The sequence below is a fragment of the Elgaria multicarinata genome, chromosome 1, assembly GCF_023053635.1.
Source record: "Elgaria multicarinata webbii isolate HBS135686 ecotype San Diego chromosome 1, rElgMul1.1.pri, whole genome shotgun sequence".
NCBI classification, from domain to species: Eukaryota; Metazoa; Chordata; class Lepidosauria; order Squamata; family Anguidae; genus Elgaria; species Elgaria multicarinata.
In genome coordinates, this window is record NC_086171.1 from 134,575,450 (window position 1) to 134,601,411 (window position 25,962).

General features: G+C 38.3%; 1 protein-coding gene across 3 annotated transcripts in view; it reads left to right on the forward strand.

Moving 5' to 3' along the window:
• The window catches only part of USP33 (ubiquitin specific peptidase 33), a 45,678-nt gene that overhangs the window by 17,732 nt on the left and 1,984 nt on the right, over nucleotides 1–25,962 (forward strand). For 2 of the 3 annotated variants that reach the window (XM_063137209.1, XM_063137199.1), the window contains exons 6-23: nucleotides 78–180; nucleotides 2,631–2,700; nucleotides 3,219–3,332; nucleotides 4,939–5,017; nucleotides 6,325–6,727; nucleotides 8,164–8,304; nucleotides 10,425–10,531; nucleotides 11,221–11,393; nucleotides 11,485–11,579; nucleotides 12,020–12,053; nucleotides 14,125–14,170; nucleotides 16,107–16,287; nucleotides 16,452–16,578; nucleotides 18,412–18,578; nucleotides 21,535–21,616; nucleotides 23,844–23,952; nucleotides 24,386–24,488; nucleotides 25,118–25,186. In XM_063137209.1, coding sequence (XP_062993279.1) covers nucleotides 78–180; nucleotides 2,631–2,700; nucleotides 3,219–3,332; nucleotides 4,939–5,017; nucleotides 6,325–6,727; nucleotides 8,164–8,304; nucleotides 10,425–10,531; nucleotides 11,221–11,393; nucleotides 11,485–11,579; nucleotides 12,020–12,053; nucleotides 14,125–14,170; nucleotides 16,107–16,287; nucleotides 16,452–16,578; nucleotides 18,412–18,578; nucleotides 21,535–21,616; nucleotides 23,844–23,952; nucleotides 24,386–24,488; nucleotides 25,118–25,186 — 2,203 coding nt within the window. The remainder of the gene's footprint in view (nucleotides 1–77; nucleotides 181–2,630; nucleotides 2,701–3,218; nucleotides 3,333–4,938; nucleotides 5,018–6,324; nucleotides 6,728–8,163; nucleotides 8,305–10,424; nucleotides 10,532–11,220; nucleotides 11,394–11,484; nucleotides 11,580–12,019; nucleotides 12,054–14,124; nucleotides 14,171–16,106; nucleotides 16,288–16,451; nucleotides 16,579–18,411; nucleotides 18,579–21,534; nucleotides 21,617–23,843; nucleotides 23,953–24,385; nucleotides 24,489–25,117; nucleotides 25,187–25,962) is intronic. The other variant, XM_063137206.1, reaches the window with a different exon arrangement.

Below are 25,962 nucleotides of genomic sequence, written 5' to 3' on the forward strand. Positions count from 1 at the left end.
GTAATATAAATTAATGCAAAGAAAAGTTATAATATTTGCAAATAATGCTTATGTTTTACTTTTTATTTCTCCTAAAGGATATTAGATTACCTAGTATCCCAACACTCAAAATTCCTCTAATTGCAACATTTGATGACCTAGATATACAGGTAGATGAAGAAGATGAATTCAAGGCTAGAGGTAATATAATTGAATAATTTACCTAAAAACTGTTAATTTGATGTAACAGGTTCATTCGACATATCCATTATTCTGTTGGAATTCCTTCTCAGTGATTTCAAAGCAATATATCAGTGGGAAGTTAGTTCCAAAAGCATCTTGCTGATGGGAGGAGTCTATTGTGGGCCATTTTTTTAACCTGGCTCTAAAGTATGTTGCGCAAAAAGATAAAGTAAAACCAAGAATGTTCTGCTTCTGTACAAGCAGAAGTATGTGAACCGCTATAAATGTACCTATTATAGAGTTGTGTGAATATTTTTAGCTTTTCCAGAATAGCAGTAGTTGCTAATTTCCTTCCTTTCTTCTATGTTACAGCTATTTGGATTAAACCCTATAATTTGTAACCGAAGCAATGTTTACCTCATAAATTAAATACACATTTTCAGATATTAAATACAGCTATTCTGTCTGTGTATGCATGCGCCAATATCACTTATTAAAAATATTGTAATACTATAGTTGATAATTTTCACAAGTCTAATTATGGCATTGTTCTGGAAATTTTGTTACCTTCCTTTACTCTGTAAGTCATGGGTGGACAACACATACAGCCCTCCCCTTTTTTTTAAAAAAATGGCCATGTTAGTACCACAGAGTGCTAAATGTGCTAAATCCACCTTGTTTTGAAGCTAAATTTGACCCATATAATGCTCTGCAAGTGTACTGCGGTGTCCCACTGTGGGGTCCAGAGGGGGCAAAATGTCCCCCGGATCCCCCAAAATTTCCCACCCCTGTATATGCTTGATATATTGGGGAGGGGGCAGCATTTTCCATCAGGTTTTTAGCCAATGCTTGGTCAACCATTGTCACTGTGGAAGTTTATTCAAATCTCATGTTTTAAGTTGTACAGTACATAAAGATGAGATATGAAAGGTGACTTAAACCCCTTAATGAAACTTTAATTTGTGATTTGGCAAGCATGGAATGGCTTTTCATTAAAATCTTTCTATTGGGTATGCTAGTTACTTTTTAAATGAATAACCATTGTTATTACTATTTCTGCTATTGTTTGTTTTTGCTGTTTTATGGAGATGCCAGATGTTAGTCAAGCAATTTGTTTTCTAGTCAGCAAATGGGGATGTATCTTCAAACTGTGTGCCATCTTTTCGTTCCCTTGTTTTTTCTTTCTTCTTCTATCCAAACTTGCCTTGGTTCTTGTATCAGTACATTTTATTTAATTCATGTATGCTCCTCTTACTCTGAATGTGTTTACAAGGTGAATATCCAGGTATAGATATTTCACTCCTGCCCGTGCAGATGGATTTTAACTCTTTGATAGGAGAAAAGAAGCAGTTTTGGAGTTGATACTTGCCCAGGGCAAATAAAAATGGCCAAACAATCAAGCATACTGTCTTTTGCATTCCAGTTTAAGAGTGCAGAATGAGTTTCTGAAATCTGTTTTTAAGTGAAGTAAATTGTCCTGATTTGGCCAAGCACTGGACATGCTCACCATTATTTTTTGAAGGGGGAGGCCCCATCAGTGTGTGCCTGTGGTGTCTTCCTCACTGTTAGATGCACATTGCTTGAATATCCATGTTTTTTAAATGCCTGCCAAACCTTTCTGTGAGCTAGGCTAACCCTGTTGGCCTACTTTTATTTCTGGGTGAAGATACCCTGTGTCCTTTATGTTTTAAAAACAATTGGCAGGTTGGTCTTTTTGAGATCATCGAAACTAATTTGGTTTGGTTGCTGACAGAACATTTTCTTCATTAACTACCTTGCACATCTGATATAGGGTGGAGTCTATAAGGTAAACTATTGCTACTGTATTGCTTTTTCTGACCATAGAGTCTGATTTATATATGTCTCAGCTTATTTTTATGCTTGTCTTTCAAACAGTTACTTTATTAATGTTGCCTGCACTGACATCTCACCTTGCTGGTTTTTAATCAGTAATCAAATTGAATCATACATAATTTGGAGTGGGTTTGAAAGGAAATTCAGATGTTTCCAAGGATTTTGGAGGGGAGTGCAAAATTACTTGTGTTGTATTCATTGAATTATTTATGCAGCATCTTCTATGTCCATTGTGCTTTACAAAAAGCCAGTAGTTACTAGGAAAACCCCTGAAATGTTTTGAGTCTTTTGTTTTATCCAAGAGTGACAGTCAAAGGGAAATGGCGATTGCAACCTGTGATAGAGGTTATGTCTACAAGATAGCAGCATTAGAGGCAGCGGGGAGGCCAAGTGAGTGGGGGGTGAAGTTCACACCTTATTGGAACTAGCTCTTCAGTGATTCTAAATTATAGTATAGTAGTAAACGTGTACAAGGCAATCTCATTCAGTTCTCAGCAGCTCTATAAATACAACAGAGTAAAGTAGTGCTTCTAAATCTCTGTGAGGAATTATTCATTTCCTGCGGGGTATTGTGACTTATTTTTACTTGCTTAGCAGTTTTTCCTTATTCACAGGTCTGACAGGCTTGAAAAATATTGGAAACACTTGTTACATGAATGCAGCTTTACAAGCTCTTTCAAATTGGTAAGAAAAACAATCCAATGTTTTCAGTAGTTAGAAACTCCAAATCAGCAAGGAACCCTCGGGTAGAGGTGAAGATCAGTACCTCCTCTAGAACTTTATCCTCATTCTGATATGTTTGGCACTCCTGTAAAAACATTCCCCAAAAAGTAGGCTACATGTGCTATGAAATTTGCAGGAGGTTTATTTGGGTGCATACCAATGGCATCCTTCTTCTTAAAGCCCCATCCCCTCACAAGTTAAATTAAGTAGTATGAGTCTGAACTTTACATACCTTTCTATGCTTATTTACATCTGCTATCTTTTGATGGTTACACTGATTTTGTGTGCCAAAAGAAGCAATGGGTATTCTAGTATTGAGGGCAAGGTTAGTGGATTTTTGAGGTTCTTGCATATGCCTTTTCGTGGTAATAAGGAGTTTGTCTGGCAGGGAACAGAGCTGTATGCCATAATTGGAGGAAGTAATATTGATACATCTAACACTGGTTTAAAATACTAGTATTCTTCTTTTTCCTTATCAGCCCACCATTGACACAGTTTTTCCTTGATTGTGGGAGCTTAGCTCGGACTGATAAGAAACCAGCCATTTCCAGAAGTTATTACAAACTCATGACAGAACTCTGGCATAAAAGCAGGTATCGTGCTACTTTCATTCTGACATATTTTTATAAATCGGCCTCTAGTGTTTTTTAGTCTTCTTCAGTAGTCGACTGCATAAGGTTTCAGTGATTGTTTAGTAGGAGGTTTATGAAATAATACTATTTTTTTAAGGAACATACACTTTTTAGTAATGTAATCCTACTATAGCTGCTTATTCAACTCCATAGTGGGTTAAGGTAAGTAAATTGGCATACAGTAATTATGATGATGATCATATCATATTTCTAATGCATCTGATAAAAGGATTACTATCTAAGGGAAGCATCCAATTGTGTTTGTCCAGTGACAAAACACTATCCACCAATGGAGTGGATTCCCCATCTCCTGAAATCCCAGTGTTACCCATCAGAGCTACTCTGGAGGATTGGGGGCCTGTCCAGAGAAAGGTTTAGAGCCACGAGCCGGGGGGGGGGGGAGGGAGGGAAGCAGGGGCAGGAGAGGACAGGAAAGTTCCATTGTGTGAGAAGATGTCCATTTACACAACATTGCACTTAGCCCAAAGTAAGTATCATGTTCATGTTGACTTGACTGAGCCATTGAAAAAGGTAGATATTTGGTTTGAAATGATCACTTTATCAAAAGTGATCATTTTTTGAGTGCTTAGGTTTTGGGCAACAATGATTGAAGCAATAAATATCCACAAAGAAAGAATATATATATATATATATATATATATATATATATATATGATGATGATGATCATGCCTGAGGATTTAAGCCTTCTCCATGCAATAAGTCCCTTAGTTCACAATCATATACACACTTACCTGGGAGTAAGTTCTAATTGAAGTCAATAGGTTTAATTCTGAGGAGACGTGTTTAGTTTGCAGTGTTAGTCTTTCAAGCTGAATCTGATACTCTAACTTACACACCAGTTTAAAACATGAGAAAATAAGAATTGCTTCCACTGTATTAAAGTACATCTGGTCCCCACTCTGTTTCCAGCAGTGAGTAGAAACTCACTGAAAGCTCACAGTTATTTTGGTAGAAATCTGAATGTTTACTTTGTTAGATATCTGTGGTAAACAAGATAGCTCTAGTTTCCTCACATTATTTTTTTAAGTCTTTTATAAGATGCAAGAGTAGTAAGATGCAAGAATGATTCTGTGTTATTTCTGTAATTGTTCTTTCCTTCTTGTGTATTGTATGTTTTTTTAATTGGGTTTGTGTGGAAAAAATAAAATTCTTATTGAAAAAAAGAATGATTCAGTAGAACTTTGCATGAATGTATATGTGCATTGCTAATGTGTGAAAGGAATATTGAGACATCAGTACTGTCCCAAGTGGAGTACTGAAATGAATGACAAATTGCAAATTCAAAAATAAGTGAAGGTAGCCCTAATTTTGTATCCAAAGTCAATTATAAAAAGCTGTGGCTGCAATCCTATCACACTTGCCAGGAAGTAAATCTCATTGAACCTGGTTGGGCTTAATTCTGAGGATGCATACATGAGATTGCACTATAGAGTAATATTCTTGATTTGCATGCTTAGAAGCCATTGCAGTTAGAATACTGATAAACTGGAACATTCTAAGCAGTTTGAGGAGTTGTAAATATGCTTATATTCTTTTTTCTTCCAGGCCTGGGGCTGTTGTCCCTACAAATCTATTTCAAGGAATTAAAACAGTGAATCCAACATTTCGAGGCTATTCCCAACAGGTAAGCTTTTCTTAAGGCCCCCTCTTATGCATGCGGCTACAGAAAAATATTGTTTACTAAACAATAGCAAGATCCAAAGAGATCAATTTACAGGTTAACTCATAAACAGCAATTTTAAAAAAAATACTAGCCATGATTTTATGCTGTGAAACAAAACATAACTTTAATTAAACTACGTGTTTGTTTTGCTCATGTTTACTGGCAAACTGCTGGACTTATTTCTATAACACATTCTGTTTTCTCCCCTTCTGAATGTATAAAAAGAAGAGTTGATACAGCAATTTCTGCCTAGATCCCAATTTCTAGAGTTGAATGTAAAGATCTTGATAGAACAACTTAAATGTAGTTATAGACCAAGACTATGCATAAAGAACTCACTAACTTAATTTGCTTTTAAGAATATTGGTAATGGGCAGACATTTATGTAACATTTGTATTGAATTGCAGGGGTTGGATCCAGACAACTGCAGAGAGAGGGAGTCCAGTGGAATGTTATTTACTTACTTATTTATAATATTTATATACTGCTCCCCATTGAAAATTTCAGAGTGGTGTACAAGATAAAATAAAAACAGAATAAAACACTTTAAAATAGAGTTTAAAAGAAGCAAAATGTACAGTGAACTGTGGCTGGTCATTAAGGAAAGGCTTCCTGGAAAAATGATGTTTTCAGGAGGCGCTGAAAGGAATGCAAAGTTGGTGCCTGCCTGGCCTCCAGAGATAGGGAATTCCATAGGAGGGGGGCTACCACGCTGAAGGCTCTTCCCCTGGTGGACTCCAATCGGAGGATGGGTCTATGTGGAACCACCAGGAACGTTACTTCCTTGCCCCCTTCTCTCTCTTGCAGCCTCCTCTCCACTTCCCGAAAAAGCCTTTCCTGAGGGTAAGGGGACTCTACTGAATGGGGTGGGCAGTGGTGCTGGAAGAGGAAAAGGGGGGATCCCCAATTCTCTTTGAGTGATGTCTCTGCCTGATGTTTGTGGAATTCGCCCCATTCCCCTTACCAAATTCAGCCTACCAAATTCAGCAGGCTTTCCTGACACTTGCAATAAGCTTTTGAGGCTGGCTCTTGGGAGGAAGAAAGGGTGGGTAAAAAAATTACATCTCACAAACCCCCATCTTTGCACACTGTATCCAAGCCTATATTTATAGAGGAAAGTATTAAATTGTAATCTTGAACTAACTAAACATGATTCATTTCACAGACCCTCGGCATTAGATGGCTGATAGTCAAGTGACTTTTAGTTTTGTTTAATACCTAGCACCATCTGAATAAAGCAAGTGTCACGTTCCATTTTACATTTTAGGATGCACAGGAATTTCTGCGCTGTTTAATGGATTTGTTACATGAAGAGTTAAAGGAGACTGTTATTGCAATAGAGGATACTGACGCAGCAAATGCAGAAGAGAACATGGAAGAAGAGAAGAGCCAATCAGATGTAGACTTTCAGTCATGTGGTAACACTGATAAGGTAGAGAATGAAACTTGGTCAAAACCTGTGGCAGAGGACCATACAGAAGATGCTATGTTAATTGCGGATGATGAAAATGCATCTAAAGACTATCAGAATGAGAAATCTTTGTCTACCAAGATGGACAGAACAAGCTCTATGGAAGACATAGAAAAAGACATAAACAGTTTCTTTGAAACGGCTGAATTTTTGAGTAATCAGGAAACAGTGAAGGTGCAAATACACAGCAGATACTCAGGTGATTGCATGAGTATTATTGGATGTAATAGACAGTAGACATGCCATTAAACTGTGCTTTTTTCTAAGGCTCCCTAGCATGTGTTCTATTTTAAGATTCCATTTCAGCTTACTATTGTATAGCTTACAGTACTATCAGCTTACTACTAATATATATTATAGTATATAACTGATTTGAATCCCACTTACGACTCTTACACGATGGAATATTTTTGTATTTATTGCTGAATTTAGAGCTGTGGATAGAGGAGCATTTCTTTTGTTATATCCTGCTCTATCGTAAAGGATAGGGCTGCAGCAATTTTTATATACAAAGGAACAATGTCTGTTCAGTCTGTAAATAGAGCAGATAATAAACTTAAAGAAAGCAAAGTGAAGGGATGAGTGAAATGGGGAGCTACTTCTCTGAGAGAAGCACGAGTGATAGTGAGCTGGATTCAGATTTAGTCATAGGTAGAGTAGACCCATTGAAATCAATGGGACTTAAATTAGTATGACAAACTTAAGTCTTATTGATTCCAGTGGATCTCTTCTAAGTATATCCATTTTATAGGGCACTTCATAGATGGCTGCAGTGGTTAGAAGTCACTTCCAGCTCAGCTGTTGTAGCAGTATGTGTAGCTATCGCTTGCCCTGGGTTTCTCTTACCTGTGTTGTGTAATGACCTTGTGGTTTCAGTGTAACAGAGAAGTGAACCAGTTGTTTTAAGAGGCTAGACTGGAATGGTGTGTGCTCTTAGAAAAAGGCCCCTTTTCATTGACTTGGCAGATTCTAGACAGAACCCGGAGCGGAGAGTAGTTTGTGTAGTCAGCTGAGATTGTGCATGCATACAAACAAAGTTGCCTTAATATTTCCTCTTGCAAACTGAATTTACTTCCTTTTACATATGATTTTGAATATAACTGTTTTCATGTATTTTCTATGTGCACAATTTTCATAGCAGTGAAAGATTTAAAGAGTGTGACTCCCCATGCCAATATTATTGAGAAGTTAGGCTACCTTTCTTCAGTGGTTAACTTTAAATACTTCAGCCACTGTGGAAGTGGCTGGTCTTGTCTGAATGTGGAAGAACAGCTGCACTGAATGATGGATCTCTCTGAAGTTGAAAAATTTGCACTTCCTGTGGTTTCTAAGCAGTCCTTCGATAGCTTTCTTCCTCCTTCTCAATGTCTATATATAATCCTGTCACATTATTCCCCATTCTTTGTTCCTTTTCTGCCCTGCTTACCATCTCAGTATTTTCTGAAGGAGACTTGCCACCACTTAAACTCAGTACCAAATTTGAAAATAAATTGGACTCCTATTCTGGCAATTAGTGTTAATTTTCAGCTTCATCCTCTTCATTTTATTTTACTAATACTTACTTGGATAAATAAAATCTGTTTTACTATTTGTGAAGCTGGCAGCTCCATTTTATAATACAGATATGTTTTACAGACTATATCAATGATGTCCATATGAATGATGTGTCTATGCCACAAAGCTTTCCTTCAAAAGATGGAGGGAATGCACGTTTATCAACCAGTCCCCCCAAATCAGGGTCTTTCTGGTCTGGACTGGCACCCTCACATAAAAAAGGTATACGACTCCTTAGCTCTTTACTATTTAATTTCTGCTTGTTCTGGATGGTTCCTAACCCCTTTTATTTATTGATTTCCTCCTTACCTCTTAATATTGGACATAGATTTGAGATATTTTTTGGTCTCTTAGACCACACTGTGGTCTGGTAGATGCCATGTTAAAACATCTTTCAAATGTTTAAGTGGTGGGATTGGGTCTTAAGATCTTTGATTCTCGTCCAATTGCCCATACTATTTTGAGGGCTTTGGTGTATTGCAAACTCTATTTCCAATCAACAAAACTTGAAGACAATAATACAAATGAAGAGCAAGCACACAAGAGTTGCACCTAGGGACCAAACACTGTGGCTTCTTTTTATCTACAGTTTGACATTGGGGAGTTGCATCATTTTGGCAGCTTAAAGTGAGCTATTGTTTTCAAAGAACATTTGAATCCTTCAATCTTGTTTTTTCATACATTCATGTAGCCAGTTCTTTTCAAAGCTACTGTTTAGGAAGGTTCTATCAGGATATGTTGAGGTTTTTTTACACTTCTACTTCATTTTTCAAGCTGTCATTTTATTTTATATGATGCTTTCATACATTTATTCCCCTTCCCCCAATAGCTTGAAACCCAAGAGAGTTTGTCTTTCTGTGTTCTAAGGCAGCCTTGAAAATAATTATTGAGAGAATGTTGCCTATCTGTCTTCCCAGACCTGTTTTGATTAGTTGTTCTCCCCACATCCCCCGCTATCACGGCAGCAGGGAAAGAACAACATATGCAGTTTCTCTAGATTGCATGTGGGGCACTTGTTGGGTCTACATGGGTAGCATAATTAATGGAAATGAATTGTTATATATCTGAGCTTGTAGAATGGACTACGTCAGTTCAGACTGCAGGTGAGGAATCGCTTTTGAATGTCTCCCACATATGCCCAATAGAAAACTAGTACAGCTGGTCGAGGACTAGGCTAGAATCTTTCTCTCTATCTGTTAGTTTGCTTTTTTGCATGGTGTTTTTCCATGAAGAAGCATTCAGAAATGGTATCTCCTATTTGCAGTCGGAAATGGTGCAATCCATTCTGTCACCATATTCGGCTGCATGTGTAGACTAGGCTTTTGTCTCCCATTAAACAGTAACAATCCAGTAGTTTGTTGAAAGACAGTATACTTGCAGACATGATAGCATAGTCCTCAGTCACTTGTTTCCCATAGAAAATTTACTTACATTTTACTTGTCTTTATAACTCAATTATTTTTGAAAATGTGTTAGATTGAAAGCAGTGACCCTGTTCAGATGATATGCTAAGCCACAGTGGTGAAGCATTTTGAGCTAAACATTATGGCTTAGTGGGTTGTGTGAACCATTTCTAACCAAGGTGGCTACATAAGCATGGTTTAAACATGCTCCAGTTTAGTGCTTAATGAGAAATTATGAAGGATAATCCCCACACACACGCACACAAGACAAGTGGGACAACCTCATTTGGAGTTGCATTTTGTATTATACAGTATATACAACCCAGTATATACAGCCCTGTGATTATCGCTATCAGTCATGTAGATTTGTGGCGTGGAACCAGGGTGACATTAGGCCAAATACCCCATGTGTGTGTGAATTCTAGTGAGCGAATATGCTGTGTGGAGCAAATCCCCGACCCAAGCCCTGTGGAGATGTGCTCTTAAGGATTGTACCCAGCGGTGTCTTCAAACTAGCAGAAAGCACTGCTGCTTGCTCATGGGTAATTTTTGCCTACTCCCCCACTGCAACTTCCCTCCCAAAAAAATACTCCAGAGAGTTGGGGATCCTCAGAAACAATATGGGATATGCAATGAGTAAGATGTGTGGGTCAGTATCTTTTGCCAACAGAAGCCCTTTCCACTTTCCAGCAGAAGCACAAAGCCACCATCAGATACCACCCTAAATGCCCCCCTACCCTGGCAAGCCAAATAAACAGTATTTTGTAACAAATTAAACTCTTTAACGTTTTGCCCACTGTGTGTTAAACATCATGCTTATTAGGTCTTTCTTATCAAGACCTCGTATTTTTATCCAAGGAAGAACGATAAGGATCAGAATCAAAAGGTACTGTACTTTGAACCCCTTCTGACTTGTCTTTCTTTTTATATTCATTCCAGCTGTATCTTCCTCCAAAAAGAAGAAGCACAAAAAATACAGAAGCGTTATTTCTGACATATTTGATGGGAGTATTATAAGTTCAGTACAGTGTCTGACATGTGATCGGGTAAGTGTATGGAAGAAAAGATTGTCACACACCCCTGCAGCCCGTGCTCAAGTTATCCTTTCTTGCATGGAAAAAAGTTTTACGTGAACTCCTCATTTTTTAACTTAATCATCCACTTGACATCACTTCTTCTAATACACAAAGAATTCCTGGATTATTCTGTCTTGGAGTCAGATTTCTCAAAAGTTTAAGGCTGGTCCATTCCTCCTGTTAAAGGGCTCTTCAGTTTAATTTTAATCCCTAACAATTACTGATATTTTTCATGTTCATACACTCCTACTTTACAATGAATGTATAATTGCATGTAGTTTGCCATCTAGTGGTAATCTTGAAGAAAAACACTATACTTAGCTGTGAGAGAAGTTTATTCCTGATATTCCAAATTTAAAATATGGAACCAAATTTAAAATGCAGAATTCTAGTTATCTGACTTAATAGTCTCGCTAGCTGTTTTAATTTTCAAACTATAATTACCCCTTTTAATAATGGGTGTTTTTAATTTAAATGAGTTTTACACAATGCATTGTGGATCTTATTTCAGCTTGAGCATTTTAGATGTTGTTTTTTGGTGTATTTGTCTTATTTTATCTTAGCTGTTATGTATGCGAATGGCCCATGGCCCAAGCAAGCAAGCATTCTAGTTGAAAAGTAAGATTGGCCTAATGATCTTTCTTTTGCTTTGGTAATAGGTGTCAATTACCCTGGAGACTTTCCAGGACTTGTCCTTGCCTATTCCAGGTAAGGAAGACCTCGCTAAGCTGCATTCTGCGAGTCATCAGACTTCTATTGTCAAGGCAGGTTCATGTGGTGAAGCGTATGCTCCTCAAGGCTGGATAGCATTTTTTGTGGAATACTTCAAAAGGTTTGTTTCTCTGCAATGCTCAGATCTCTTTATTTGATGTTTCTGCTGTACTGGCAGAACATTTGCTGTTTTTCTGTCGATGATGTTTCAGGTTTGTTGTCTCCTGTGTTCCTAGCTGGTTTTGGGGTCCAACAGTAACCTTACAAGATTGTCTTGCTGCCTTTTTTGCTAGAGATGAACTGAAAGGTAAGAATATTTCTAACTTGTTATTAAATGTTAAACTTTTTATCATATGTCTATCACACTTAAGTTGCTTTTTACATCAGTTTTTGCATTTAATGGGATCAGAAAAGGTATTGCAATATTCCCCCATTACACTGTTTTAGAATATGAGTTGACAATAAATATTCTCAAGGGGAGAAAGCTCCCAAAAATAATTGGAGAAATATTATGCCTTTGATTTCATATCATCCTATTTTAATTTTTTAATTGAAGGCTCAATAAAGATTATTTAATTATTTGGGACAGTGTAACGCCATTCATTATATGCATTTGTGTTGCTAAAACACCATGACCACCTACTGTATTACAAAACCAGAAGTGCCCAGTGTAGGTTGCTGGAGAAGGGGATATACTTTAATGTCTTTAGAATAATGGTTGTGCTTCCCTCTTTGCAATGTCTGCAGGTGACAATATGTACAGTTGTGAAAAGTGTAAAAAGTAAGTTGATCTACTCTTAAATTTTGATTTCTATATTTACTTAAAAACTATTGCAATTACATAGTGTTCAATAGGATTGCCAATAATTTGTGTGTATGCATGTGGCTTCCAAGTTACAGGAAGCCAGATTCCGGCTGGACATCAGGAAAAACTTCCTGACTGTTAGAGCAGTATGACAATGGAAGCAATTACCTAAGGAAATCATGGGCTCTCCCACACTAGAGGCATTCATGAGGCAGCTGGACAATCATCTGTCAGGGATGCTTTAAGGTAGCTTCCTGCCTTGAGCAGGAGGTTGGACTCGATGGCCTTATAGGCCCCTTCAAACTCTACTATGATTCTTTGGCCCTTTCAACACCTAAGGATTATCCCAGGAAAATGGAGGGATCATCCCTGCCTGCTCCCAGGATCCCCTGTGTGTCATTTGGATACACAGAGATGATCCTGGGGGGGAAAGGCAGGTGTAGAAATGGCTTATGTGAATTTACAATCACTATTATTTTCAATAAACAGTTTTTAAAAATTAGTTTTAAATGTAAATTCTGATCTTAAGCCCCCTTACTTTCAACTAAATTGCTAGGACCTATTTTCAAGTAAAGGTGTGTAGGATTTAGATATTACAAACTACTATTTGCCTCCAACAAATAGCCATTATCTCCTGGCAAATAGCTGAAAGGCAAATCTGAACTATGAATGTAGCTGGCAAAATGCTGCTGTCTGTTGCATGTGCCACCCAAGGACAAAATGGCAATAGTTCTTCCAACGACAGGAAACAGAGTCATATAGGTGGAATCACACAGCAGGATCAATTTTGATATGTGCAGCAATGTGCTGGACGTATGCACAACTTGGATTTGCCACGGGTGTGCTATTAAAGCTTGTCTTTGGGACAAAGAAGATTAGGGTATGGGTGATGATCCTTGAATTTTTAATTTGTGGTTCATTGATAAGCAGAACAATATAACTGAGATGGCTAAATTACTTCATGACTGTAGCTAATACTTTGTAATAATTATGTACCTCTTGCTCGGTATTCTATCTGCATACACTTCAAATGTCTAGACAAATGCATTGATAGGCAAAGAAGTGCAATGCTGCTTTGAAGTGCGCTAAAGGACATTTTAAATTTGGGCTCTGCTTCCACACAGTCCCCCTAAAGCTATTCAGGAGGGTTACAGAAGGGTTTCCTGGTGCCGTACTCAATATAAAGCAAGAGGCTGCAGGCAGAAGCAGGTATTGCAGAGCTCTTCAGATCTTGGTCATGGTTAGTGCTTCTAAATCTTCAGTGCTAAAAGGAATATGTCCCAAGTTATTTTGGCTTGGAGCTAAAGGATAGAGGTCTATTCATGTAATGGAGCTCTTCTATCACCTCTCTCCTGCTGTAGCACACTGGATCCCCTCAGATATTGCTCTTGTGGAGCAGGGGACCATTTGGAATAGCTTTTGATGCAGTGTTGGGGTTTATAGTTGGGTTGGGAGAAATCGGCCGATCTTGCCATACTACCACCCCTTTGAGTTCTGCTTGCATAAAGTGCTCAAGTTTTTCAAGATTACCGGTAGATTCTGTTTCGATGTTGACAGGCATTTTGTTTTCACGCCCACTATGAATCTGGTCTGGCTGCAGGCAGGCAAAAGAAGAGACTTGCTTGGTTTGGGTTGAAGGAACTTGTTGACTTCTCCATCCACAGCTGTGCTCTAGTGGACATATATCCCACACAAGTTTTCAGAATAATTAAGAAATGGAAGACCCATGCTGTCTTTTTCTATTTATATACTGACTGCTTTGGTTGTATGAAAGCAATGATTTAATAAATTGTTTGGGTTGTGTGAGTGGATAGCCTGTCTGTCTGAATAGGGGAGAAAGATGTTCTTGCTTTGTTTGTGAGAGAATTGGATCCAATGGATTTTTGATCCTTTCCAACCCAGTGATTCTCTCTGAGGGGGAATGCCCTTGTTTGCAGACAGCATTTTTGAAATAAAAAAGGCATTGCACACTGCATGAGATTTAGCTGTTTTTAATGTTCACATAGGTCCTTTTTACAACTTTACTAAATGTTAACTTTAACTTTAGGTTAAGAAATGGAGTAAAATTCTGCAAAGTTCAACACTTTCCTGAGGTATTTTATCTTTTTAATTTTCCTTTTACAAATATGTATATGGCAGGTGACAGTATTGACTTTACACAACAGATTAGTGTGACTAACGTATAGCTGCCTTGCTGTCATCCTGAGACGTGCGTGTATCAGTAAGATCTTTAAAATGAGATAACACTTAAAATAAAGGAAAAGCCATTTCTTTTAATACTGTCGTAGTCACAACATTAAATTTAATTCTGTTTGAAGGTTGTGCAGTTAGGCATCCTTCACACATACCTGTAGCTCAATTAACATAATAGACACATTCGCAGGTAACACTAGCCCATGGGGGTTGGCAGGCTGTGGGTGGGTTGTTGGCCCCGTCATCCCCTTCTCTCCCCATCAGTCTTCCATCCTGCACCTCTGGGGACCCGGTGGCAGAGCCATCTTATCTGCCACCAAGTCCCCCTTCTCAGGTCTCTTTTTTTAATGTTCGTGGTCCCGTTTTTGTGCAAAAACAGGACTGGGAAACATTTCCCACACTTCCCTGTAACTGGAGAATGTGTGCAAGTAGGAGCTGTTTTTTTTAAAAAAAAGTTTCTCGCTTGCGGAAAATCAGGCCAGATTCAAGCTCCTCCCCCAGGACTATATTGCCTCAACAGTCCTTGTAGGGGGTGTGCAGGGTGGATAAAAATCAATGATTTTTTTATTATTATTTTTTTTAAAAATCGGATTTTTAAAAAATTTAAATCAGTTTTTTAATAACATGCTTTTTGAGGAAAAATCTATCTAAAGATAGTTTTGTATTTAAGATACATTATAGTCCAAAGTCTATTCATCATGAAATAAGGATTAGATTTTAATTATGTAGCATGAGGCTGTATATTCATGCAATGTTTAAATTTTTTGGTAAATGAATTCCATTAATCCATTCACAATGTCATGCTCTTCCAGAGGTTTCTGTAAGATTATTGGGCAATTTTTCTTTCTAGAAGGTATTATCACAGATGCTTGGTTTTACAGTTCTCAAAACTGAATTTGTGTCTGCAGAGATCACAATCCCATTGTTCCTTTGCAAATCTATGTACACAGAATCACCCCTTACCTCTTAAGAGCTAAGTTTCAAAAAATCCAATGAATACCGTGCACTTTGGGGGGTGGGGAAGTCACATAATTAAATCGAGTCTTTCTGAGTAGTGAATTAAATCGTGATTTAAATCAAATCCACCATGTGTGTGTGTGTGTGTGTGTGTGTGTGTGTTGGATTTCGCTCCCCCATCCTCAATTTTCTGCATAGGGCACTTTGAATATCCAGTTGAAGCCTATGGAGATCGTTGCCCAGCGGCTTCCTTTGGGTTTTCAAAACAGCCTTCCCAAAAATCAGATGGAGGAACCCACCCACCCCTGCCATGGGTGCTTGGGGCAACAAGACCCATGCAGTATGTATGTGAGAGATCACTCTCTGCCCGATTTTCAGGAGGGGGGGTATTTTTTTTATTTCCCCAGCCCCGTTTTATGCAAAATGGGGCTGCAGCGTTTTTTAAAAACCATCCCAATGCAAGTCAGTGGAAGTGATCTCGATTGGCTCACATGAGGAGGGGCAGGGACCTGCCAAGGGCCTTCTCCACTCCAGCACAACTTGGAAAACCACAGGGAAGTGGGTGGTTTTAAAGGGGCTGGGGTAGGGGAAAGGGTTACGTTTACCCACTTTGCTGTGTGTATGGGCTTTGCAGGGTTTTCCTACTATAGTGTACATCTATGTAGGAAAACACCATGTCTGAAGCAGTCCTTATATTTCCTAAAATAATCATCTGCTGTAGAATAAAGAGTCCGTGTTACATAAAATGCCCCAAGGAGTTACATTTTTAATGAGAAGGCGGAAGCAGTTTAATAAGGTGTGAAATTGCTTGGTAACATATCACTCAAATAAGAGGCAAAGAGTTAATTTTCAAATGAATCTGTCAACTTTTCTTTACAGATTTTATGTATTCATCTCAAACGATTCAGGCATGATCTTATGTTTTCCACAAAAATTGGGACTCATGTATCCTTTCCCTTGGAAGGACTTGATCTTCAACCTTTTCTTGCTAAGGACAGTCCAGCGCAAATAGTGAACTATGATCTCTTATCAGTCATCTGCCACCATGGAACTGCCATCAGTGAGTATATATAGTATATGTTTTCTTTCAGACTGTGTAGATCGTTGCATGCTATAGCATTTTACGCTATGGACTGGAAATCGAGGTTATGTTAATATATATATTGGCACCTGCTTGCCTTATGGTTCTTACACTAAAACTTTTCTAATTGTACTTTGATTTAGATGGACACTATATAGCTTATTGCCGGAACAATTTAAATAATCGATGGTATGAGTTTGATGATCAGAGTGTCACAGAAGTAACAGAATCAACTGTCCAAAATGCTGAAGCTTATGTTCTCTTCTACAGGTGAGAAAGCATATATATAATCAAAGTTTATTGAATAAATCTCCAGACCACTTCACATACAGTAAACACCTGTTAAAAACAAACAATAAATACATTAATCTTAAAATTAATGAAATTAACTTTTAAAAAGTCTAAAATTGAAGTAATTAAATATTTAAAAAGATATTAATACAGAAACCTTTTGATAAAACGAGTGTTTATGCTCCTGTTGAGGCCCCACATGATTTAAAAGCTGTTACATTGCTCATTTAACAGATAATTTTCCTTTTCCATTTCCCTTAAACTGGCCACCTTAACTGCAAAAAGGGCAACCCTCTGAGTCACAAACTGGTTAGATCCTTGTAAGACAAAATTCAATTTGTCCTCAACCACCCAATTTCTCATATGGCCAAGAAATGGAGACAAATAATGTTCCCTAAAACTGGAATATAACCTGCATTCCAGTAAAGGGTGGTCCAGATCTTCCACTTCAGATGCACCACATATACAAAGTCTGCCTTCTACTGGAATGCCCCAGAATATTCCTTGTTGCATCACTGTGTCCGTTTGCTCGAATCGAAGATGAGTAAAGTCACCTCTTTTTATTGGGAAGAAGAGATATTTTTCTTCCTGAAATTGGGTTTTAGCCCTCGCTAACCATTTCATAGACCAGGTAGCTATGTCCATCTGCGTTCTGGTCTCCAGTAATCTTTGTTTAAAAACATTTCTTACATTAGAACTGGGAACACTTACAACCTCCACACTAAAACCATAGTTCAATAACAATTTTGAGAAATTGTAAAACCAAGGTTTTTCTGAGATTTTAACTGCCTGTTCATTTAGGAGTGTGTTAGGGAGCCTGGCTTCACACATTTGAACTAGCATTCTGTACAAAGGGTAGGGAAAAACCCTAGATAAGTTACTGCAGTAAATTGGAACACTCTGTATAGATTACTTTGAGCTGATACAGTAACTTCATGTTTCCTCATCTAGGATGGTTTCTCAAATCAGATAAAATGCAATTTCAAGAGAAAGAACTGTTGGCTGCTCAATGGCTGGGAGCTGGGGAACAAGGGGATTTACTGTAGTAGTTTGAAACTTATCTGTTCCTATAGCTGACCTTTTCTTGAAATGTAAACAGGATCAGGTGAAAACATTCCTTTCTCAGTCTTAAAAGAAAAGGCATTCTATAGTTTTGAAAAAGTATTATGAACCAAATACATTATTAGAGAAGCAGTGGTGTGCTCTAAAACACAACAGCCAGATATTGACCCCAAATGTGTAGTTTCTGATATTTTGAGGAACAAATCTTGCAATCAGTTGTAACTGACCTTATTTAGCAATCTGAACCAGGGATGTGGAAGATCAGATCCTTCAATAAAAATAAATGGGTTCCCATGCATGCAAGAGAAACATATGAAGTTGAATGTGCACACAGGATAATATGTGACCGTATTAGTTTATACAGATTTGCAAGTTAATATCATCTCAATATTTTCTACCTGGGAAAAAATCAAAGCTTGAATCATTGCCTTATCTTTTTTAACTGAAAGCTCTTTTCAGTGAGCTCTAACAATCATACTGTGTGAGTCTGAATTTTATTTAATTAGACATCTTTAAGTTAAGACTACTTAATTACAATCATGTAAAGCAATATAAATCTGAAGAATTATTGGTGAGTTAGTGGGATTTTGAATTGGCTGCTTCAAGGTATTCACATAATTCGAAGTAGTGATTAGAAGTAGTTTCTAACAAGAGCTTGAATAAGACCTTTTTCTTCTGTTTCATCATCATCATCATCCAAATGCTTCTTGGTAATGTTACCTAATCTTCAATATTGCCTCACTTCAACAGAAAAAGCAATGAAGAAGCTAAAAAAGAGAGACAGAGGGTGTCAAGCCTTAATGTAATGGAACCAAGTCTCCTCCAGTTTTACATTTCTCGACAGTGGCTGAATAAATTCAGGACTTTTGCAGAGCCAGGACCTATTTCAAATAATGATTTCCTCTGCATACATGGAGGTGAGAGTACAATTATGCAAAACGATCCACCTGTGAAGATAAAATCTCATTTTATTATCCTGAAACAAGAATTCTTGTTTTACATGACCTTGGCTATTTCTCAGTTCTTACCATCCTACATACCTTATCTAATTAAATAAAGATTTCAATGTGCAGTGTAATAAATTGCTGTCTCCCAACTTAGCAGTCATTGACCCATTTTGCATAATCACCACAATCCACCGTGGCTTATTTAAACAGCTAATGGATTTTGTTAACCACACCAACAAATGACCTTCATCAGGTTCAGACAACATGCTAAAGTATGATGACCACCCATAGTGGTTGAGTATCAAAATGGCCTTGTGGTGGACTGCGGTGATCTTGCGAACCAGCCCGTAGTCTGACTTCCCGCTGTGTCTCAACAACAATAGAAACAACTTCTGTTTGACGTTTAACTTTTTGAGTCCTGCATCTGTTCAAATGTGAAATAAGAAATTGCTGTTATGTATTGCTCCCACAGATATTAACTTGGTGTAGCTTACTAGTTGATGGTGAAATAAGTATTTCCTTAATTGTCACTAATGGCCCCTCAGGCTAGTATTTAACTTGGAACCTATAATATATGCCATTAGCTACAGAGAACAGTATTTGACTATCCAGCAACATTTGTGGGTTTTTTTGTTGCTTATGTTACACATCCTCCAACCCTTTTTACCCAACTTGTTTTTTCCACCTTTCCCCCTGCTTCAGCCACTGACAGGGAGAATGTGCCTGACTCCATTAAAATCTTTAAAAATTCTAGTCTCAAAATCAATAGATAGATGATCATATCCACTGATTTGAAGAGTCCTGTTAACTATGAAGCCACAAATTTGATATCCCCCCAAATCATATGGCAGTTTTATGCCACAAACCCTGAATTTTGTGCCATCAGACAGAAGTGTGTATCAATGTGGGATCCTACTGAACACCCTGAAGCCAACATTGTCATATCTCCTCAAAAAGTATGCCAAGAAGGTATTGCAAAACCCAAGTTTTGTACTGCCACTTCTTAATGTGTAATGACATCCAGTTGGGATTCATAGTTAACACCACAAAAACTCAGTCATGAAGACCAAATTGTGATATTACATCAAAATCTGTGCAGATGTTTTGTGCCACTTTGCAGATGATTATCTGCACACTTTTCAACACAGAATTCAGTTACTCAAATATTACTTCGCTTCTGATGAGAAATTTATGTAGTAAGCAAGTGAATTATATTAGGAAGTGGCAGCATCCTTTAGAATAGCTTTAGATCCAGTGAGTACAGGCAGTCAAGCTATAGTAAGCAGTGGCAATACAAAAATTGGGGTTTGTGGCACAAAATATCCACCTAGTGCAAAAGTCTGGGATGGGTTATACTTGGGTTAGACAATCAAATGAAGATCACTGTTGTCCATATTTCTAAAATAGTACGGTTAAAAGCAGTCACAAATTTCTGTGAATCAGATCCTTTATCCTGAAACCATCCCAGCTTGTATTTAATCATGTTTTTTTAAATTTGGGCAGTATCAATGGGACTGCTCCACCTTCACTGTTTCTGTTACAACTGGGCTTGTGCACTTCTAAAACCAACCTCCCCTCTGCTGGCTTGCCCTGTTCTGGAAACTAGCATTTTTGCTTGTTTCGCTTGTTTGGATTATTTTTAGAACAGCAAAAGCCATTGCGCAAATGGTAGGTACCATGAGCGGCACACATGGGCACAATAGGATATTACTTTTTGTTCTGTTTTTGGTAACTCTTATTTTAAAGCAGGCCTTTAAAAAAGATGTCTGGTTTTGGAGAACAATCTTCTATTTGAAATGAAATGATCTCTTGGCTCGAGATTTTCCCATCATCTGCAGTTTGGCCCCTGGATAGTAAGCAAGCCATCAGTGCCTGAAGGTAGATTTAATTTTAGCTTGGGGACCAAAACAAAGAGTACTCTAGTCCTAATGGTGCCAAGTGATACATTCAAGATTAGACAAATCTATTAGTTTCTATGATTGATTATAGCCAGCAGTTAGAATATCTCAAAGAACCTTATATCCATAATGGCTGGATTCCAACCTTAAGACTGAATCACACATACAGATATGTATTTGATTACTGTACATTTGATTGGATTTAAAGAGTCAAATGTTTACAACTTCTGTTTTGGTTCTTTAATTGGCTTAGTCAAGAGTGGACTTGGTTTTAACTCACAGTTTTGGCACAATCTATTTGTTTCTTCAACATTGGCATTGTCAAGGAAGAACAACATTAGCTTGTATGTGGTGGTCATGAATTCTACATTTAAAGTTTGAAAACTAGCCTGACCTGCTCATCCAGTTTTGAGATGTCAAGGAAAGATGGAAAACAAACTGTTGTAGAAAAAGAACGGAAGATAGATTTAGCAGGTAGCCTATTGGAAAGGCAAAGTGACTTTTTCCACAGATATAGATAGGTGGATATCATTTTATTTTTTACATTCCACTAGTATTATTAGGCCACAATAATAGAATTTAGGAGTTTTCCTCAAGCTCAGAGGAATTTAACTTCACATTGAGTCCTTAAAAATAATCCCTATAGGAACAACACAAATCCCACCATTCACAAGACTGCTAATGAACCTTGCCCCAGTTTGAATATAATGTGGTTGCTTCTTTCACACATGCATTATGTTTCTGGCAGCTGACCCTTGCATCCCTCCAAAGCCCCTTCCCAAAGGTTGGAGAATCTTTGGAATAGATTTTGGGAGGGGCTGGGATATTGGAGCCAAGGAATTGTCAAGATTTTCCCCCTCTCTGTTTTGAAATGTGATAACTCTTCTGCAAATTTAGACATAAGAATGACATTCTCTATACACATTAGTGACGTAAGGGTTCAGGTTCGGGTTCGGGTTATCAAATATTTAACTTAACCGTATTTAAAATGGTAAAAATATTGAAGTGAAACCTCTTCATTTTCACAGGAGTTCCTCCACACAAGGCTACTTCTATAGAGGATTTAGTAGTAATGCTACCTCAAAACATTTGGGATAACTTGTATAGCAGGTAAATTTCCAGTTTTAAAAATGGAATGCTTTTGATATTTGGTTCATACGCCAAGGAAATAGCATCACATAAAAACAGGTATTTGTAAAGTCTGCATACCACAAAACAGTGTATTGAATCCAGTGGTGGTGTTTCACTCAAGGAAAGTTCTTTGATCCAGCAGAAGCTTTGATGAATGGAAGGGAAGCAGGCTATTTCTGCTGATTCTCCCTTTCCACTGAAGCCTCTAGTGTCTCCCAAATCTGATTCTTCATAACACTGGGACATGGTATGAGGACCTGCAAGGAAGGGAGAATCTCTGAAAACTGTCTCCCCTGCATTCAATTCGTAAAGGCCTCTGCTGGACCAAAGAGCCTTCTGTAAACAGAATGACAGCATTAGATACAACCCATTTTCTTTCTGCTTACCTGTATGCTGATGTTGATCTTGTTCTGCAATATGAAAAGACAGCTTAACTTGTTCACTGTGTCTTCTGCCTCAAGTAAGCATCTAGACTTGTTTCATAACAGTATAATCCAAGGTTTAACTTCTCCATCTCAAAAAGCAGGAATGGGCAACTTGTGGCCCTCCAGAAGGTTGTTGGACTGCAATTCCCATCAGCCCTAGCCAGCTTAACCAATGGTGAAGCATGATCGGAGTTGCAGTTCAGCAACATCTAGAAGGCCACAAGCTGGCCACCCTAGGTTTTTTTTTAAAAAAAGCCTGTGTTTCGTTAGTTGGAGACTGAATCCATAAAACTATATGAGCTAGATCCATTTCATTTGGGGTTCAGGCTTTGGTTTACAGCCTTGATTGCGCTGTATCAGTGACCTTTTTCAGGGGACAGGTGCAATGTGACTCTGTTGATTCTCCTTGATCTCTTGACAGCTTTTGATACCATTAACCATCATATATGTCTGGGGTGATTGTCTGGTTTGAGAGTGGGAGGTACTGCATTGCAGTGGTTTCACTCCTACTTGAATAATTGGCTCCAGAAGTAATGCTTGGAGGGATATTGCTCACCCCCATGGAATCTCCAAGATGGGGATCCTCAAGGGTTGGTTTTGTCTCTCATGCTATTTATTATCTACATGAAACTGTTGAGTAGGGCCTCCTGTTGACACACTGCTCTATTTCTCCTTTTCACCTTCATGTGAGACAATGGATGTGCTAGATAAGTGCCTGGCTGTGACAATGGACTGGATGTGTCCATTGGTGTGGTGTAGTGGTTAGAGTGTTGGACTTGGACTCGGGAGATCCAGGTTGTAGTCCTCATTCGGCCATGGAAGTTCACTGGGTGACTTTGGGCCAGTCACAGACTCTAAGCCCAGCCTACTTCACAGGGTTGTTATGAGGATAAAATGGAGAGGAGGAGGATTACATAAGCCACCTTGGGCTCTTTGGAGGAAAGGTGGGGTATAAATGAATGAATGAATGATGTGGACTAATGAACTTAGGCTCAATCCAGAAAAGACTTAGATTTTGTTAGTGGGTAGTTCTTCTGACCAGATCAGAGGTGTACATCCTGTTCTGGATGGGGTTGCACTCTTCCTTGAAGGAACAGGTCTGAAGCTTGGTTTTTTTTCCTGGAGCTATCATTGTCATTCGAAACTCCAATGGCCTTAGTGGCATAGAGTGCCTTTTACTAGCTTCAGCTGAAGCCAGGTATGCCTGGCTTCAGTAGCCTATGCTCTAGTAACTTCCAGTTGAGATTATTGCAATATGCTCTACAAGGGGCTGCCTTTAAAGAAAGTTTGGAAACTGCCGTTATGCAAAATGCAGTGGCCAGACTAATTACAACAAGAAGTTCCAAGTATTTAACACTGATTCTGGCCCACTTGCACTGACTGCCTATACATTTCTGAGCCCAATTCAAGGGGCTGTTATTGACCTATAAAGCCTTATACAGTTCAGGACTGCAATATCTGATTGAGCACCTCTCCTGGTAGGAACCTACCTGTACTCTGCAATTAGCATCTGAGGCCCTGCTCAGAATGCCTCTTCAGAGGAAGTTTTGGAAGATAGCAACAAGGGAGAGAACTTTTTCAGTGGTGCCCCCAGACTTTGGAATGTTCTTCCCAGTGAGAGCCTCTTGATGCCAATATTGTCATTTTTTCAGCACCAGTTTCCTCTCTTCCCAGGCATTTGAAGGCATATGGTGACTTTTTAATTCTGTACTTCTGTTTTAGTTGTTTTATTATGTTTTGATATTTTGCTTTGGGAATTATTTAATATTCTGTGATTACAGGTATGGTGGAGGACCAGCTGTTAACCATCTGTATGTTTGTCATACCTGCCATGTGGAAACAGAGAAGAGAGAGAAAAGAAGGAAGGCGGAACTGGAAATGTTTATTCGGGTAATTATGTTCTTTCTCCTTTGTTATATTAAATGTTTATTTCTTAAGCGTTTCAGATTCTTAAAACCAATGGCTTAGATCCTGAAACCCCATGGGTGCTTCCACTGGGAGGATCTTCTTCTTATGTTCTTAGTCCTCCAAGTTTCTTTCACTGTCGCAGCCTTAATGGTGCTTGACATTGGCTATGTGAAGGAGTGGTTTGGCTTTAGTCACTTGACTGGGGTTTTTTTAGGTGGAAAAACTTCCTTTGAACGGTTTCAGATCTGATTTTTTAATCAATTATTCACTCTGCTGTTCTGAAATTATTATTTTAAGACATCTTACAATGCAATACTATCATGCTTACTCAGAAGTAAGTGTAATTGGCTTCAAGGGGACTTACTTCCTTGTGTGTTTAGGATTGCAGCCTTAGAGCTTGTTTTGTGTCTCTCAGCTCAACAGGGCATTTCAAGAGGAGGAGTCTCCATCCATATTCTATTGCATCAGTATGCAGTGGTTCAGAGAATGGGAAGGGTTTGTGAAGGGCAAGGACAGTGGTGAGTGGTTTTCAGAGCTCCTATCAAATAGATAATATGTGCTTTTTATAGTCTGCACTTAGTCTTTCATCAGTCAATAAATTACTGTGGTAAAAAAAAAATCAGAGTGCAGAAATAAGCTCTTATAAAGAGCTCTAGAAACTTTATGGAAAACAAAGAGAACAGGAATTAATACAGCTTTTGGCCCATGACACATATGCATACAGGAAAGTACCATGGCTTGCTGTTGAACCACCAGAGAAGAACTTGCTGTATTTGTAAGCATATTTCTAACTGGTTTGAATCTGCACTTTAAGGAGCCTTCATAATGGTTTCGATCAATAGTCTACTTGTAAAGGTCCATTTAAAGACTTGGGCAATGACTCAGAAATGTATTTTAAAACTTGTTTTCAATGCAGGGTAGCAAACAGCACAAGGTGTACAGTTTCTTGTATGCTTGCCGACAGGTTTACTACATTTTGCCCCCCCCCCCAATAAGTGCATAATGTTTTATTTTAAATCACCCAAAGTAGGTAAAATGGGGTGAGGGGAGTGCAGAAATTACACGTGCATTTTTCCTTGTTTTGTTTGCTTAAATAATACCACTTTATCTTTACTTTACACCCTAACATATTTTTCTATCACACTAGATCCTCCAGGGCCCATTGATAATGCCAAAATTGCTGTCAGTAAATGTGGTTCTGTTGTTGTGAAACAAGGTATGGATCTACTGATACAGCCTGTTCTGCATGCAGTTTTTCTCCTTTCTCCCAAAGTGGTGGTGTACATGTGGGTCTCTCTCTATGTTATTGTCTCCATTTGTGTTGTACACTTACTACATATGAAGCATTAGAACACTGGGAATAGTATTTTTGCCACAGGGCTGGTTCCAGATTAGCCATTCCATGGGTGGCACAGCATAATAATAATAATAATAATAATAATAATAATAATAATAATAATAATAATAATAATAATAAATCGAGGCGGGGAACAACATTAAATTCAAAAATACTATAAAATACATAAAACTGATTAAAAACATATAAAACTAATACATTCTTAAAATAACAGCCAGACATCTTAAAAATCGACTGCCGGAAGAGATCAGTCTTTATGGCTTTCTTAAATTCTGGAAGACTGCTAAGTTGACAAATCTCTCCCGGCAGGCCATTCCACAGTCTGGGAGCAGCAGAAGAGAAGGTCCTGTGGGTAACAGTTGTTAGCCTAGTTTTTACTGACTGAAGTAAATTTTTCCCAGAGGACCTGAGTGTGTGGGGTGGATTGTACGGGAGAAGGCGATCCCGCAGTAACCTGGACCCAAACCATGTAGGGCTTTAAAGGTAATAACCAACACTTTATACTTCACCCGGAAACTAATTGGCAGCCAGTGAAGTGATTTTAAAATTGGTGTAATATGGTCACCCCTAGGTGTACTGGTGACCAACCTGGCTGCCATATTTTGAACTAGTTGAAGTTTCCAGACTTGGCACAA